This window comes from Vidua chalybeata, chromosome 3, assembly GCF_026979565.1.
Source record: "Vidua chalybeata isolate OUT-0048 chromosome 3, bVidCha1 merged haplotype, whole genome shotgun sequence".
Lineage (NCBI taxonomy): Eukaryota > Metazoa > Chordata > Aves > Passeriformes > Viduidae > Vidua > Vidua chalybeata.
In genome coordinates this window covers 52328513-52346667 of record NC_071532.1, presented here as the reverse complement: position 1 = coordinate 52346667, position 18155 = coordinate 52328513, and the positions used below count along the sequence as shown (strand labels likewise).

General features: G+C 37.9%; 1 protein-coding gene across 5 annotated transcripts in view; it reads right to left on the bottom strand.

The window, feature by feature from the left end:
- Positions 1 to 7477: 7477 nt before the first annotated feature.
- Positions 7478 to 18155, bottom strand: part of PHACTR2 (phosphatase and actin regulator 2) — a 130751-nt gene continuing 120073 nt past the window's right edge. For 4 of the 5 annotated variants that reach the window (XM_053938522.1, XM_053938526.1, XM_053938524.1 and 1 more), the window contains 4 exons: positions 16039 to 16100; positions 14906 to 15043; positions 12603 to 12679; positions 8972 to 9066 (listed from right to left, as the gene is read on the bottom strand). In XM_053938522.1, the coding sequence (XP_053794497.1) occupies positions 9051 to 9066; positions 12603 to 12679; positions 14906 to 15043; positions 16039 to 16100 (293 nt within the window). In that variant the 3' untranslated portion in view covers positions 8972 to 9050. Of the gene's footprint in view, positions 9067 to 12602; positions 12680 to 14905; positions 15044 to 16038; positions 16101 to 18155 lie in introns of all 5 variants that reach the window. The other variant, XM_053938525.1, reaches the window with a different exon arrangement.

The following is an 18155-nucleotide window of genomic DNA, read 5'->3' as shown; positions in this document are numbered from 1 at the left end:
TACTTTTCAAAAGAAAGTGTAAAACACAGAGGGGAGCATTTTTTCCCCTATGTGTTTACAGGCAAATAAAACAGTAACAGCTAAGAAGAGATTTTCACTGAAAATTCTGAAAAGTTATCCACATTATGTGTGTATGGATGCAGCTAAATATATACGCATGCATGTACCTTAAAGTATTAGCTTTAGTCATATTTGGGTGGATTTCATTGGTTTTCAGTAGGTGTCACTAAAGCTCCAAAAGAATCCAGATTTTCATTCTTCTGGCTATTTTCTGAAGTTTTGAATCTTTACCCAGTTTCATCACACCACTCTTGCAGAAGTGCACAATCTAATCTGATCCACTCCATCAGTTGAAATAACATCTGTACTCGGAGGATTCAGATTATCTTTGCATATATCTGTGCAAAGCCTGGACTTCCCTCTTCCTTGCGAAAAGTGCCCCGTGAGCGTCTCGTTGTTGTCAGCCATGTGCGGGTGTGGTGCACACCCCGCGGCACCAGGAGATCAGCAATGACCCCTCCTGGACCGCAGCCTGCGAATGGATTTTTCACGTCTGCACCCAACAGCAACAACTCCCTCCCTGCAGTATGTCTGTACCGCCAACCCAGCGGCAGCTGGAATGGTAGAGCTGGATTTTCACAAGGCAATTAAGAACAGAATCACTCAGCTGTTGAAAACACAGTACTTAGCATTTATTTGTGGGGTAATGATGTAGATTAGATTACTCCTTATTGCTTCCAAGTTCCTGACATGCCTCTCTGGCATCCACAGAAGTGCATGTGCATTAGACTTGGTGACAGGATTACACTTCACAATCCCCTAAACGTGGCACCTCCATATCTGGTGGTGGCAGTACTGTCATTCCACACACCCCAAATCTGGTCTAGGAGCATTGTATCAGTTTACACGTGGGAAAAATTAACTTTTGCTCTCAGCTCTGTTGTTAGTCAGCTGTTTCCTAAGTGTAAGGTAAGTTTACCTGTTAAGCCTCAGTGTTTTCTGTCTTTCTTTAATTTACATCCTTCCCATGAATTTCCTGGTTAGATTCTAAGTATTTAGGGGGAAGGATATGTATTATATGTTCACACAGAGATTAAAACAGGTTCCTTCCCGTATCACAGAAGATTGCTCATTTATGCTAACAGTGATCTATCTGTATACCACAGTAGTACATCTGGGGATGATTATTATATTATTATTATTATTATATTGTCGCAGATTAGCGACAATAGGCACCACATTGCCTCCTTTGTTGATACCTGAAGGCAACTCATCTCCCGATTTATATCAAAATTCAATATTTAGTATTACATGTATGTGAACTGTGTATGAGAGAGTGTCTTGGAGACTGCTTAAGCTTCTCATTTCATCCAAGCCTTACAAGGCCATCCATCCCACTGCACTCTCTCACTGGGTTCTTTGCAGAGACTACAAACAGAATTCAGCAAAGAGCATCTACAGAGACTGAGGGGGTAAGTGCTCAGGTCACTAACCACTCCTTTTATGCTTGCAGAAGAAAAATGGGTAGTATTGAAACAGTTTCACTGTCAAGGCAGCCACTTAAAAGACAATATGCTGGAAGCTCACCCTTAACATAATCATCAACTTGCCTTCTGTGTGAGGAAATTTATGCTTATTTTTTCTCCTCGTTCTTGCAAAGAAGAAATTATTTCAAAGTAATTAAAACTAAAAGTTATTGTCAGTCACTTTGAAAGTTATGAGATTGGCAGATGCGCTGCTGACTAGGCTGAACCCTCAGCTGTGCAGATCAGTTTTGTTCCTGTGCAGAGGATGTATTTCCACTGTAAATCTGCTGTCAATGAAACTGGTAAGAAACTGTTCTTGCTGATAAAAAAAGGGGAAACTGGGAGCATAGATTAGGTCTCCAAACAACCCTAACTTTGTTTTTTTAGACCAAGTATCACCTCTTTGAACATACCTTTCCATGAATACACCACAACATCTGGAATTTACCAGATGTGTTTGAAGGACTGCCAGAATTCAAAGGAAGGTTTCAAGAACCTTTTTTTCACTTCATTTCCATGAGGAGGGAATTTAATTTGGCCTCTGAAGGCTCTCTGAATTTAACTCTACTATGTGTGGAAGAAAATATTTTCAGTAAAGATTTTCTGAACAATTTTCTAGAGGTGATTTAAAAAATTTTCTATTTCTATATATTCATTCAAAGAGCTAAACAATTGTCTAAGGCACTTGGAACTGTGCCCAGCAGTTTCCTACAGTTCTGTACAACTAGGCAGCACACTTTCAGTTTTCTAGTTTAATACAAACACCATAAAACAAGCATAACATATGTGCTGTATATACCCCCCAATACATTCTTTGTGTTAAAACCTCAAGAAGCAGCTATTATTAATTTGTAACAATAGCTTGCATTCACAGATATCACACACCTGTGTAAAAAGCAGTATCAGATCTGCCACTTCTTTAGTTACCATATTCAATCACACTGTGCCAAGTAGATGCATTCATTTTATAATTGTTACATAAAATCCGCCCTGCATAAGCTGAAAAGTTGTCAGTATTGATTCTCCACAGCCTTCCATCTCTTGAAAGCAATGAAACATGTGGAAAGTACATTTTAAAGGGACAGCAATTCTAAGCTGATAATGTTTCAGATACATTTTTTGTAGTTACCAGTAACTATTTAGCATGACAGGCAATGGGGAACCAAGGCTTGAATTTTATTTGCCTTACTTGACTTGAAAATGGGAACATTTAATGAAATCAAAGGAAGTAACTTAAAGAATAATTTTTCACTATTTTTCATCAAATTAATAGAAAAAGTAAAGTCTAAGAACTGGCCCAGTGTGTATGATTAGGTGACACTCTGGATGCAAAATTTAATTCCAATGAATTCATGTGACAATTCCATTTCAGGTGATTGTGGCTGCCTTAGAGTCTATTCAGCAAGTAAGAATCTTCTGGCTGTACTGGACCCTTGGAAGACTGTACTGGAGCTCAGCAACCCGCACTGGTGTGGATGTGTGATTGAGCCCTCCTTACTGGAGTCATCGCTCCACAGTGTCCGTGCGGACTTGCTTGGAACAGGCAGGAGTGTGATGATTCCTACTGCTGAACCTGTCCTGGTGTACTGCAGCTCTGCCAGAGAAATATAGGTTTGTGATCTCCCAGTGTTTAAGGTGCAGCTGGGTCCAAAGCACGGCACAAACGTTTCCATGATTTACTGTTTGAGCTATTGTGCTGCAGAACGCCGGGAAGGGATACAAACTTACCAGCTTTATCAGCTCCTGCGTGCACAACAGTGTCTGGGCTCTGCAGTCTTCTTGTGCCTCTCCCAGATTTGCAGTTCGGTTCTAAATGGAATTCTGGGGTTTTTTTAAGAAAACCCCCTCTTCCCCCCAGAACTTAAGAGCTATTTAAACAGTTGCAGGCAATTAAGCATGTGCCATCGCTACACCCTTCCTCCGCTGCTGATACAGTCAAATGCCCGTTCAAACAAGCCATTGATATTTTTGTTTCAAATCACACCACCTAAAAGAATAATAATCCAAAACACAGTATTTCTTTAATTCCAAAATTTATACAAGTTTACAAATCGATATACCACCACACAAAGTAGTGAAAGGAAGAGAAGATATGTTTAGCAACGTTTTAACATTTTACTGTATCATAACAATGTTCAAATATTGTTAAATTTGACATAGTATTGCAAGTTTTTTTTTAAATATAAAGAATTTAGGCTTGCATAAGAAGATACAGATAATGCCATTGCTTTCTTTGTTTCTATCCAATGCAATATGTAGCTTCTAGAAAATATTGGTGAAATGCTGTATCTGGTTAATATAAGCTGTATTTCCATTACAATCTTGAAATGAAACAGGAACACAAAGTGAAACAAGACCTTAATAATTATTAAACTTCATAAATAGAAACCTGTTTGAACATTATAGCAAATATATGTTAATTTCACTCAATTTCTCCCTTTCTCTCTCTAGATACAGTTTCATAAGTTTTGGTGGGGCTTTTTTTCCCCAGATTTCTGTTAAAAAGAAGTTTTTTTTTTTTTAAAAAAAGCTATTCTAGGGACTTTTTTTTTTTTTTTTAATTTGACCGTCAAAGTATTTTTGTATCAACCTTATAAAATCTGTCAGAATATAGTTTTTTCTTTTCATCATAATCTATGTCCCATCAGTGAATATTGCACTGATCTTGGTATAATAAGAATACACATAGCAACAATAATGGAACTAAATGTGGGACATCCTAAAGGCAGGAGGCAAGTTTACTCATACTTTTTTTTCACCCTGAGTATATTTTCAGTTTAGTTTACAACAATGGCACAGGTCTTAACTCCTGAAGATCATTAAAACCAGAGGACGTGAAAGTGTTAAACACACAGTTCATGTGCACCTGACAGTCTCATGCAAATGTAGGCTTTTAGCTTGGATTGCTTTGTCATTAAAGCATTAACAGACATTAAGACATGGGTCAATATTCTGGTCTCTGTTTAGGATGTCAGCAGTGCTCACACAGGCCTGTGCTGCCAGGTACCCAGGTGACAGTGTGGCTCTCCCTACCCTGACTCCAAGCCCTGCCAGCTGCAGACAGTCAGGGAGTTTTGGTTGATTTCCAGGCTGCCTGACTATGTTTTCAGTCTGTTGCTGGCTGGATCTTCTTGTGCTTTATGATGATACAAAATGGGGGCTCAGATTGAGTTTATAGTCAAGTTAAGCAGCTGTTAATTTGAAACAAATTCTCTCATGTAGCTGTAGTATTATTAGTTACAGGTCTGAGTTTGAAGCACCTCTGCAGGAAACCAAGCACTCATTTCACCTGGAAGGAGGGGTCTAATTTCTATAATATCAGGGATACTTCCCTCCTTCATTTCACAGCTTTCATTTGGCTTTCAAGTTAAAAAATAGGTGCTCATGTGATGTGGTTTTTCCATGTCAGCGCTGAGGTTCTCTAAGAGGTGCTCAGGTTGGCCCAAGCAGATGGTGGGGCTGTCCTGCCCCACACCACATCAGCGGTCGGTGAAGTCCACCACAGCAAGGGACATGCACAACTGTAGGTAAATGATAAACCCAACAAATAAATGCACTCTTGTAGAACTACAAATGGCCATGAATACTTACAGTGATTTTGAAGAGATGCTGCTTCTGGTCCTAACGTGTTTCAAATCACCAGTTGAAATTGTATTAGCTTAAATAATCATTAGCATTTAATTTTTTTTGTACTTGTTGAGTCAACATATATAGCACAATTCAAAAAAAATCCAGATAGACTGTATCTGAGTTATAAAGAAGTATTACCTGAAAGAAGAGACAAGACACTCTAGAACCATTTCAAATTTTTATGTGAAGAAGAAATTAGGATTTTATTTATTCTTTTCCACCCACAGCAACATGCTGTGATCTGTGATTATACTGATAAATATTATATGTGAGATCATTTCAGAAACCACTACTTCAGGCTGCTCATTTTCTCCTTCTGTGGATGTAGACATACCTGACTTGGTGGGACATAGGTCTCATGTGTGTAAGGTTTGTCATATATTGTGGATGACATTTAAATGATTCATCCAGCTTGATAAAAATTATCATCCTGATCCCTCTTAGCCAACTGGACTGAACTATACTTTGCATTAAAAGTGCCATTTTTTCTTTGCGTGTTTAAGATATTTTTCTTTTTAACTCTAGAATTTTTAACTTATTAATTTCTCAGGACTTACCCTGATTTTTCTCTTCTAGAAGGTAGGCAGCACCATAACAGGTATATGGTGTAATATTTCCAATGGGTTGTTGATGCAACTGAAAAACATTTGAAATTATCAATACAGAGGACTAGGAGAGGCAGCAGAAATTGACTTCAGGCTTCTTAGAGCAAACTTGCTTCACTGTACATGGTGACATACCAAATTCTCATTATTTTTTTATTGCATGGACAACACTTTACAGCTCTTTTTTTTTTTTTTTTTTTCTGCCAGGTGATATTTAGAATACGGAAATAGTATATTCAGTTCTATGTCTCTGTGTGGATACAATACAATATGGATAGTTTGGAGTTCTAATTCTGCTACATCTTATAATAATCTTATGTAGTATACTACATAAGTTCCCATAAAGGTAACTCTTTTTTCCAGTTACATAAGTGTGCTTAAATAGTTTGCTGAACTGTGGGCCGCACAGTGCATCTGATTATTTTCAAAATAGTAAGAAATTAAAAATTAACTCAGCATCTCTACCAAGGCTAGAGTCCTGCAACTAGAAATGGCTTGGAGGGAGTACTTTAAAGAAACCCCTCCAAACCCAGAAGGAAGATGAGAAAGCCTAAGTGATACCTCATCCACACATCCTTATTTCTTATGACATAACTTCAGCTTGAAGAAGTCTGAGCCAGAAGTTGTATCCTCATCTTTGTGTTATTACTCTTAAAACAATAAGGTTGGCACATGATTTCCATCCATCGTCCAGGCCTAGTATAGAAAAATGTCTTCTTGCAAAGTCAATTTTTTCACTTCATCCTAAGAGTTTAACAAGCTTTAGTTTGCTTATGTAACCTGTGTGTACTTTGGCATGGTGGTGGAGCTGTTGTCTTATATAAAATATTTATAGTCTGACCTTACCTTTGTCCGAGTTATTCTGCCTATGCAACAACTGTCTTTCTGCCTTCAGTATCTTGACTGCTTTCAAATGTTTCAATCTGATTAATGCAACACTGAGATCTATTTAATTGTTCCACTCAGTTCCTTTGAAGCAAAATACTGTGTTTTAGATTTCAAAGCCAACATAGTAGACCTTTATATGATTTTGGACACACATTCCTAAATTTCGCAATATCAGCAAAAAGAAATTTAATTGGAATTATTCTAGTGTAACTTTAAAATTTACTCTTCAAATTCTAAAAATAAAAATTAGCATTCTACCAGAATTGCTGACAAACCTAATGCCCTCCTAATTCCTGTATGATTTAGTGCCAAAGAATACATTTTCACTGCTTCCTTGATGTCAAAGTGGTGTTTCTGTATTTATAAAATGATGGACTTTCCAGAAGCTTATTTTCTGCAAATGGAATCCTAATGGCTCTTATTGATTCCATTAAAAAAGGAAGGTGCTGCTTCCTTTCCTTTTCTACAAGCATGTAGATGGCTTTTTTTTATTCGGTTATTGATATTTTGTGGCTTGTACATCATTAGATTTTCACCAAAGTGTAATGGATCCTAACAGTAATTTCAATCTTACCTTTTTTAAAAAAGGTTTCCCAGTGTCTTTAAAAATAACAGAGTGACAGTGCTCTTCTGTTACTAGAAGGGCTTTTCATTAAAATAATCCACCTAATTTATGCAAACCTGGTCTTGTTGTAAATAGCTCTAAAGAGAGATATCTAATTTTAGCCACCAAATTGCCTTCCTGCCTTTAGGCTGACATCTCTAACAACCACCTTTAATTTTATAAACTAAACCACATTCCACAAGAATCTATCACAGGTTCTGATGTAAAAATCACATCTACACAGACCTTTTATTGCCAGAAAAAGAAATACTTACACTTCATAATTAAAAACTGATCAGGACACATAAAAGACAAAAATAAATTGTAATATGTACACACATTAGAAAGGATAAATAGCAAATATATTGTAATACTGCATTAAATGTATGCATATCTGAATTCCAGACCCACCCCCCCCGAATGCTGTGTACACTAATTCAAAGGATAAATAAGTGCTAATATAGGACAAAGAATTTCTTAGTGTAAACAATGCCACAGGCTTTTTAATAGGCCTTTGGGCCAACTTAGAAAAAACATATATTGCCTTTCACACTCCATACCACTTAATTTTAATAGCACTCTATTCACATGTACAATTTCAAGATAGTATAAAAAATTAGGAATCTAAGAAGCATTCTTCACACTCAACAAAAACAGGCTGGAGATAATCCAAGGATTTTTCTTTCACTTTTAAAGGACTACTAGCTGAAGACATACTAATTCATCTGGGAGTTCTTTCTCAAAGCAGTGCAAGAGTCCTTAAATGTAAAAAGTTACATTAGGAATCACTGCTCAGGCCTATTAATAAAGACTTCTGTGCCTAATTTCAATTCTGACTTTGGATGCACACTAGCATGATGTCAAAGTTGTCACCACTGCCTGCCATGGATGACAAAGATAATGATCCCTCTGGTTTGAATGGCAAGTGACAGACAGCAAGGAGTGTTTCTAAACACAAAGCAAATCATTGCATTCATAGTGTCACATTATTTGTCCTTCAAATCCTGTTTATGTATCTTTGAAGATCCAGAGTATGTCAACATTAAAAATCAAAAAATATATTACTTGTTCTGTATGAATGTTCCATGTGTTTTCCCGAAGCATGCGCACTGGGATTTAAAAAAAGACAGTTGAGTTATACTACGACTAATTTCTGGCAACTGTATTTACTGGCACCAAAGAAAATGATAGTTCTTCCTAAAGTACTGATAACACGAGGACTTATGGCTTGCTATCTTTTTAAGACAGGCTTCAGCCACTAAAAAAAACCTACATGCACAGTTGCTTACACTCTGTTTCTTTTTAAAAATAATTATTCCTACTGGCCAAGTGCATTGTTGAGCAGTCCCATCCACTCCACTTATCTCTGTGGACTGACAAACAAAGCCTCTTTTCCCCCAGCTCTCAGTTCTTTTGTCACCCCCCCACACCCTCTTTGTTGCCCTCAGTCCCAACCCCATGAAGCCCGATGAGATCCTGGCAGCAGGCTCTCCAGCGATTGTCTTCAGCACTTCCTGATTCGTGCAGCTCTGACAAAGAAGTCCACTGGTTTGTCCGTGTGGGCTGGCCACAGACTCATGGTTTGTCTGGACATGGACAAACACTTCCTGTGGGTTCTCCTCCTAGACTAATTATTTGTCCATTGACAAAAACAAGGGCCACTTTCTTCATTAGCCTCAGGGTAAGCTGTAGCAGGCACACATACTCAATCAAGTTCCAGTGCAATTTCAGGTCTTCAGGACGCAATGATTTCCCCAAAGAAAATTGTTACTTGAAACATGGGATGTGGTCAAACAGTTATGGACGATGAAACCTGAAAAGATAAATTAAAATCTTAGAATTATGTTATTTCAACAAGAACAATGACAATGACACTGACAATGACACTGATCCTCATCCTGCTCTCATAGTTGTTTCCTTTTGAGGGCAAATTATTCCTGATTTTCCTGATTTGTGTTGGTTTAGAGTCAGACCTGTTATTTCCTGCTGTCCATCTCTCTCTACTTAGAAAACCAAACAGACATTTGGTGTGGCTCAAGCACTGGGGTGTTGCTGTCTGTACCATTAACCTGCCAGTGTGGTCCCTGGCAGAGTTTTCCTTGGGTCAGCCAGTGCTTTCAGGTACTGCCTGGGCATGGCTGGGGTTAGCAAAAGACAGTAGTAGGCAGACTGGGTATGGGGGGGCATCACCCTGTTTTGAGGTGAGAGGAACAGCTTAACTGCATGGATTCAAGCTGTGCCAAGCTTGCTGGCCTCAGGGCCAGAGAAGAATCTCCAGTATGTTTGCCAATACAGATTTAGCTACAATTGCATCCATTATTTGGAGATGCTGTCAGTAAGTATTATCAGAAAAGCTTTGCTGAACCATAAAAATTTAAATTCTGGGGTTTTAATCCTTGTGTAAAATAAGGCTAACAAAAATTTTGTGTTTTAAGTAAGCAGCAAATTTTATAGCATTTCAGATGCTTTCTTCTTATTAACAGCAGTGAACTGAGGTACATGAAGACCCAAATATACCTCACTTTTTTAGGCTTTTAGGTAGGGCATGTACATCACTCCAGATTGCCTGTATGATGGCTAGAGAAGTGGGTTGCTCCAAAAGGTGTCACCCTTTCTATAATAAGTTAGGAACCTACAGCAATTGAAATTCTAAATCATGTTAAATGTAATGAATCCAAGCAAAAGGGTAAGGAGGGCACCAGTATCAGGTTCTCAGTGTATAGACATATATCTCTGTTTAAATGGCCTTAAAATGTATCTGTCCATGAAGTAGTAAAATCTACACAATAGATTTACCTAAGTTTTTGTTTGATACATTTTCTCGTAATAGTTCCACACATTATCCCTCTAAGTTGATTCAATACAATACAGGGATGCATTTCTCAAATGAAGGAGGTGTGCACAAAGCCTGACATTCACAATTATGCAGCTCATCTGCTAAAAGAGGGTACAGAGGATTGCTAAAAAGCCACAGGGGTTTTGTATTTTGTGGAAAAACAATATACTGGACTATATATAGCATTTTCACTAGAAACACTTCATGAACACCTGCTAATATGCTCCTCCCAAACTTGTATTGATTTCTCTATTTTTAGAAACTAATTTTCTTGGATTTTGTTATGAAATAACAGAAAGAATCAGTCTAAATTACTAGGACTAGGAAACCAGTCAATTGACAAGCATTACAGTAAATGATGAACAATGAAACCCATTGTTCTTTCTTTTCCAAGTTTGATATAAATTTTTAACATTTCAAATATATTGTAAGTACTGATTATAATATTAAATCATCTATATTTAATCTGCAATAATATAGGAAACCATATACTAGAAACTATTTTTGTTTAGTAAGCAGCTTCCTTGTTGTCTCAGTCTATCACAGAATAGCCTTTGCTAATCAGGGGCCAATGCAAGTGCCTTTTGGTTTGCATTATCTTGAAAATAATTAAAGTATGAGAAATTAATTCTCTGGCTAGAGACTTCTGTCTGTGGTTTTCTTAAATCACTTTTGTTGTATCAATCCAATATTATGTAGCAGAAAGAACATAATTTTTAATGAGATGTCCCAGAGAAAATGGGATCTCTTTTTGTTTTCAAAATTGCAATTGACTTAAGACATCTGCATGTTATTCTGCTCTTAATTAGCGTTTCCTAGTGTTACTCTTCTGACTTCTGTGTAGTAACTCCACAACGTGACCAGTGAAACGAAAGAGCATGGATAAGGAACAGAAAAAATTCATTTCCCTCAGGTTGAAATTCTTTCAGCACTCTATAGAACCATTGCCTGTATTTATCACAATTTGGCTGTGCCTATTTTTTACTCCATTCTCAAAGGCCCTCCTTGAAAAAAAATTTCACTTTTTTACTGGTTTGTCACTCCACAAGATTCCAGTTGTAATCAGCCTCAACTGTTCTCAAAGCTCATGAAAAAATATCCTATTATTTTTGTATGAATCATGCCTGTCCGTAATTAGGCTTCAATATTGCAATGCAACTCAAGAAACACCACAATGTAGGCAGGTGGTTGGTTTCTATACCTGCTATTTTTATTCTCTCCCTTGGGATGCTCTTTTTTTAGAAGTAGTATTTTTATATATTCTGAAAAAGATATATTACGTGATACCTAAAGAGAAAACGACATCAGAAGCCAAATGAAAAGATACATCTCCATGTTTTAAAAAGACATTTTCTAGTGGTCAGAATGCAACACTCCATTAAAACCCTGCATCCTGGTTCATCTTCTGGCTTAGGCTTGCTGTCTGTGAAAGTGGTTTGAATTTTTGAAAATGGATTTGTTTATGTGGTATCTACACAGAAGTGACTTTAAGTATTATTTTTTTTAAACTCCATGTTTCGGTGAGAAAGAAATCACTGAAGTTGTGAAATCAAACAGTGAAGTAGTATATACATGAAACACCCATCAGGAATTTTCTTTGTGACACATTCTTTAATTAGGTGATTCACACTCATTAGCTTAGATCCTGACTTTGGTTGAAACAGTAGCAGGAAACAGAAGGGACCCAGTCTTAGACAATTGTTTGGTTTGACTTAATTTTCTGCAGAAGCAAAGACATTAATACTATGTACACAATGTTGGCCAATCCTAACATCAAGTTCTGATTGCTGGTGGCAATTTTCAGCTTTTGTAGCTTCCAAGAAAAATGAACACATATGCAATGGAGATTTCAGAAAGTGTGTCCCTCCCCCTAGGAATAATTCTGCCAATTTTGAAAGCCTGCTAAAATCTGTGGACACTTCAGAGCTCCTTAAAAATAACAATGCTTCAGACAACATCTTGGTGTTATCTAAAGCAGAGAACAAAACAAATCCACATTAACACATTAGAAGTGGAAACAAGGGAATCTATCTTGTTCCCCAGAAACTGCTGCCAGGAGCCTAAGTGACCCTTAGAAAGCTCGCCAAGATACTGGTGAGCTTTTCTGAAGTTCAAAATAACATCTAATTTTTACTTAGGAAATGCAGCTACACAAATGTATACTTTAATGAGCAAGGGAGTGCTGCCAGAGAAGGAAAACTCTTTTATTTTGTGAGCTTGAAGATTACTAACTTAATCTCTAAGAGCTAACAGGTTCTTGCACAGGATTATTTTTTAGATTCCCCAAACAATTTTTTTCTACATAGTGACCAGTCCATTGCAGTCACCTGCACTACTGTATCAGCTAGAGATGGCATCAGAAGTACTGGGAATTCCAACAGAATCAGTGGTGGGATTCAAGGGGACTCATTATAGGAATCCAAAGAAATCATGACACAACTGCAGAGAACTTGCAGAAAAGCAGAGGGTTGCTGTCATGCTCATTTCTCACACAAGAAGAGGGATTCACCCACCTGGTAAATTGCCGACTTTCCTCGTGTACTTCCATTTCTGTGCTTTTAAATTCATTCAGTTCTTTCCGTATTGCTGCCTAATAAACGGTAATTATATATGCAACCGTAAGAAATATGAATTTTCAGGAAAATAAAGAGTCTGAAAGAAACGTGGCCCTACTACTGCAGGTGCTTTACAATTCCCATTTCCATTTTCCCTTACTGTAATCCACAGCATTCACACATTTCTGATCATCAGCATGAATGACTTTTCAATTACAGCTGTTGAAAGTACTCATCCACTACAAAGAAACTAAAAGCATCAAGCACCAAAAGCAAACCAAGAAACACCAAATCAACTGCAATGGATGAACCAAGCCCACATTGAAACAGAGCACTTCTACTGATGAAAATGGGCAAGGGGTTGGATTACCCTGACAATCACTTGCTGAGTAGGCAGACAGGAGGTGATTCTATCTCCAGGCACAGCCCTGAGGAGCTGGTGAGTCACTCTGCCAGCACAGGCACTGTGCACAGCAGGGTCCTTGTATCTCCCCTCTGGAGACCGGACTTTAGAAATGCAAGATGAACAGCATTTTTTTTTTTCTTAAGTGGAATTAATCACTAGGTTTGATTAGTTTTATGTAAAATGACGTGAATTATTTGGACATTTCAGGCTTGTGTTTTCAGTTGGCAGATACTAAAGAACAACAGAAATTCAGTACAGTTTGTAAATGCCTTGTTGCTTACGTTAAGAGACTGATAGGCAGTTTACTTCATCAAGTAATAAATACAGTTTCTGAAATATTCTAATGTATACTACAAGGGGTTTTGTTTCTATGCCACACATCTTCCTACCTTCACTGTTAAAGGAAATGACAGTTTATTCTTACTCATTCTTTTCTTTCACCACTTTAAATAAAGACATTAATCCCTAAAGAAATGTCATCTAGTGTGCATACCTCAGTGCAGAACAGACAAGCAGCGTGATAAAATTATAGCATCACCAGGCTGCAGTCTTATAAATGAGAAACTTCCATTTAAGCAGGGATGGTTGTGTTTAGCCACAACAGCATGCTCACTTGAGGCTGCTGTAGAGCCAGTAAAGAGACAGTGATTTCTGAGCACCAAATCAGCAGCAAAGAGAGCAGAGCTCCAGCTCTGTAATATAGTTGCAGCACAATTTTCTGCTCCTACTGGAATAAGAAGAATGATTCCTCTGGGGAAAAAAAAAAAAAAAAAAAAAAAAAAAGGACAAGGGAGTTTCCACAAAAAAAGGTAGGTAGGAAACTCCATTGTTTTTTTCTAGTGCAGTTTACCCTGGTTAGACCTCTGTCAAAGTGGAGGTGCTTGGTCCTCTAACCTCCTGCAGACTATGGGAGGACTAGACAGTGCTCAGCATCTCCCATAACCAACACCTACAGATGCTTCTGACTACATTTTTAACTATTTCACCTTGACCTAATACAATTGTCAGATGAGCTGACAATTTTTTAATATTACAATAAATAAGCTGAAATAATATCAGTGCTTCATTACCCTTAGCTAAAATAGAATGGGTTCTTGCACACACCACTTTTCAAGACAAACACGTCTCACAGGAGTTCCATAAAGTCCATAGGTCTTGGTTCAGACCCAGTGCTTTAAGAGCCAGCACTTTGGGCTACCTGAATCTTTCATTAAGTAGTACAGGAGGGAAATGGAAGAATACTTTATGGTAATCTTTGACTAATATTTTTTTTTAATGAGAATCAGAGGATCATTTGTCTCATCCTTTGCACTCAGGCAGCAGGGCTATATTAACTGTAGGATGTTAGGGGCAAAGATGTTAGGGGGTAGGATGTTAGCTTCCCAAGAAGCTGTGCTGCATGCACATGGTCAGTTCCCGCACTGGTGGTTATGGCCAAGAACCTTGAGGAGGATGGAGCAGCTTCTACCTTTTTTTTTCACTCAAGTGAGTGGCAAAAGCAACTCCTGGTAGCAGTGACATGGACTTTTGCCTGCAAACCCCTGCCTGAATTCCCACAGATCATGGCCACCTTTGGTAAACTTTTATCTATCTTAGCAAGGATTTAAAAATAAGAAAAAAATATTAGAAGTCCTGGCCCAAACTGTCATAATGGAGGTGGAAAATATGCTCATAGTAAGCACCTGAGTGGGTTTTCTTAGCTGCAGGCAGCAGGTGCACAGTTGCACCATGATAATCTTGCTGTCACCAGCAGATGTCATTTGTGATGCTGGCATCAAGAGAATGTAAACGAGAGGAAAGCACCCCAAAAGTGACAGATGAAAACATTTTCTTATAATCTACATTTGTGCCTTGCCTTGTCTGCAGGAGTTAACCTGGCCCAAGGCTTGTCAGCACGACGGTCATAATCCGGAGATTCCGTGACCTCCACGTACTCGTTAAATCGAAGGATTCTTCTCGCTTGAAGTTCAGCCACTGTAGGCCTCAGACTGAGCTGTAAGCGGGAGGCAGAAAATAGTATGCTTAATAAGATGAAATAAAATAAAAGAGGAGGGTATGATGTAATCTCTAGAGAACTTTAATGGTATTTCTAAATAGGGTCACTTTCAGGTATCTAAAAAAAGGCACCGTCCTGGGAGCGCTGCGCAGGAATGGGGAGGCAGCCTAACCTGATTTCTTCAATTATAAAAATAGTCTTTGTCGGGGAGGTCACAGAGAATCATGACAGTTATCCCTGGAATGTTAATTGTGACTTTGCAACTGGCACTACCCCACTAGGCCATCTGCATTAACGGTTATACTGCGTTAAAACTGTAATACCAAAAATATGTGATATTTCGAAGTATCTGCCTAACAAAAGAAACTGGTTTTGACCATCTAGGGGTCATTATAATGCCAAATTGTTTCAGTCACCTCAAACAATATTCACTTTAATTAACTAAGGATAATCATATTAAGGAAACTGTATTTTTGCAGAAACAGGCAGACCAGGGATACTTATGAAAACTCCTCCCATCCTCTCCCAGAACAGATCTGTAACTGCTCCGTTTCCAGGAACAATGAGCATGATCCCACTTGCAGAAGCTAAGACCACTGATGTGGTTAGAAAAGCACTGAAGGGATTTTGTAGGGGTCACATTGTTTTGCTGCCCTCTCCATTGCTCTAGGGAAGAGCAGATCTACAGGTGTGACTGCTCTTGATCATATGTGACAGGGGTGGTCCTGCTACAGAGGAAAACTGTCACTTATGCTCCCTGCTTAGAAACACCAATATGGCCAGACTTGGTATACTTCTCCAGGTGTGGGGAACTGGACAGGATGGGGCTTCCCCCAACATGGACTTGGCTTGTACTGCTTTTTAAGCAGATTTCTAATCTGGGAAAATAACTGATGGACATTTACAGCAACGTCTATACACTGATTTTTAGATTCTTATGGAACATAATTCTATGTACAAAAAAACACAATACAAAAAAAGCACATCATCACCTTTCTACTGAGTCTACGTTTTATTTCTTTTTTGGCTTCCTGTTCCTCTTCTTCATTCTTCTCTGTTTTCAGAAGAGATAAAAAGGAGTGAATATTTAAGTATTATAACTGCACATACTGTATTTCTCTTGGTTGAAAGCTTCAGAACTCCAAGTCCTGGCTCATGTTTCCTCTTATTTCTGGATGATGTCGCATGTGTTGTCTGCTTTTTGGCTTTTGTATGCTCTCATTCTTTTCCCTATCCGCATTTCCCCTGATTCTGTAGACATCTCAAGTCAACTGTGGGTCACGAGCACAGCAAAGAGAAGGTGCCTGTCATTTCCTTTCTGTGTACCAGCAAGCAAGTACCCTGAAATAGTTGCCTGATGTTTCAATTACTTACTCAATTACTTCAATTACTTCCAACATCGACTTTAGAATACAAGTTTAATTTATAAATGCCAAGTGAAAATTTTGCTCTGAGTATTTGAATTACCCAAGTTTCTTCTACTTCTACAGAACATGAATCAATGACATTTGTTTCACTGTCATTTGATAGCAAATTGGTTGTATTATATAATTTTTTTTTCTGGTTTTATAATGGGGACATATGATCCAACACTCAAGCCCTCTTGGTTAAGGGCCACTAGCTGGACCAAATGAACCAGTACAGCAGAAAATTATGTCCATTTTTAGAATGTATTTGGGCATATGAATGAAACAATTTCCTTTTAACAAATTTCTGTTCTAACCAAACTTGATTTCTTGACTGCCAGTGAAAAGCACACTTAGAAAGACATGTTCATGTGGGCTCAGCATATTTTTAAATTGCTTATGGTTTGAAAGACAGTATTTGCCCTTTCAGTCCAACTCTGATGGTTATATGCTAAGTTTTGTGGCTGAAATACCCCATCTAGAGAAATACATAAAATTCTGATCCTGTTTTATTCATGGTTGGGGTTTACAGACTCTGCATTACAGTTCAAGGCTAACTATAAATTTAAAGAAATTCATTTGTTCTGGACACAGCCAATTTGTATAGATGAAAAGGGAGTTTTAAAACCTGGTATAATTGTATTTGCCTTGTTTCCTATGGCCAGCCTGCTGTCTTAGTAGAGGTGACCTGGCCTAAGAAGAATTTCTGTGTAATGACTTTTACACTGGAGAAAATGCTACATCAGGACACCTCATGGTACTTGCAGATATCCTTTGCTTATTCAAGTGCTTTCATATAAGAAGAATATCAGGGAAAGGAGGAGAGGACAAATTATAAAAATGAAAAAGTAAGAGGGGAAAAAGTAGGAAAAAGGCAATGCTTGCCTATGTGAGAAGACTCCAACACCAACATCAGGTTTCCAAGAGCAAGGTGCAATCGCACAGGCTTGCTGCCAGGATTAGGTTGGATTTCAGGTTGATAGTGATGTTACTGAGATACTGAAATATGGACGTAATTTATGGTTTATTAATTGCTTTTCTCTTAAATGAAAAAGAGATGGATAGCCTGTTTCCATAGAGGAACTGTAAATGAATTCAAACTGAAGAATAACTATAACTGGATAGTTTACTCTACATTATCTATAACTATAGAGAGATTAATCTACATTTAAATTTTAAAAATGAATGTATCTATCAAAAATAAGTTGGGTATATTTAAGGACTTATAACTTTAAAGTATAACTTATCTCATAATAGCCTCACCTAAAAAAGTCAAATGGTCTCTAGCTCTTTTAGGACAGATAAATCACCCATACACTTTTGTCTAAACATTTTGTTTTTGCAATTAATAGACACAGTAGCTGAGGTAATTAAACACAAACTATTACTTTGGGGTTCCATTCACTTGAGAATCATGTGACATAAAAAATTTTGTCCACTCATGAATGGTATTGCTTAAGTCCTACCTCGGACAATCTCCCATAGCAGACAGAACAGGAAAAAAGGCAGCTGAATGTACACATCACTGTACTGTTCCTTTCTTACTTTAGTTTGTAAAATATGCTGTGCATAATTCATATCTTGGCATTTCTTTGCTATCTAAACCACAGTGTCTCCTAAGAAGCAGCAATAAGATGCTTCATGTAAGAAACAGGGGCTCATGCTGCTTAATGCATACCTTAAGGAAGAACTACCAACAGCAT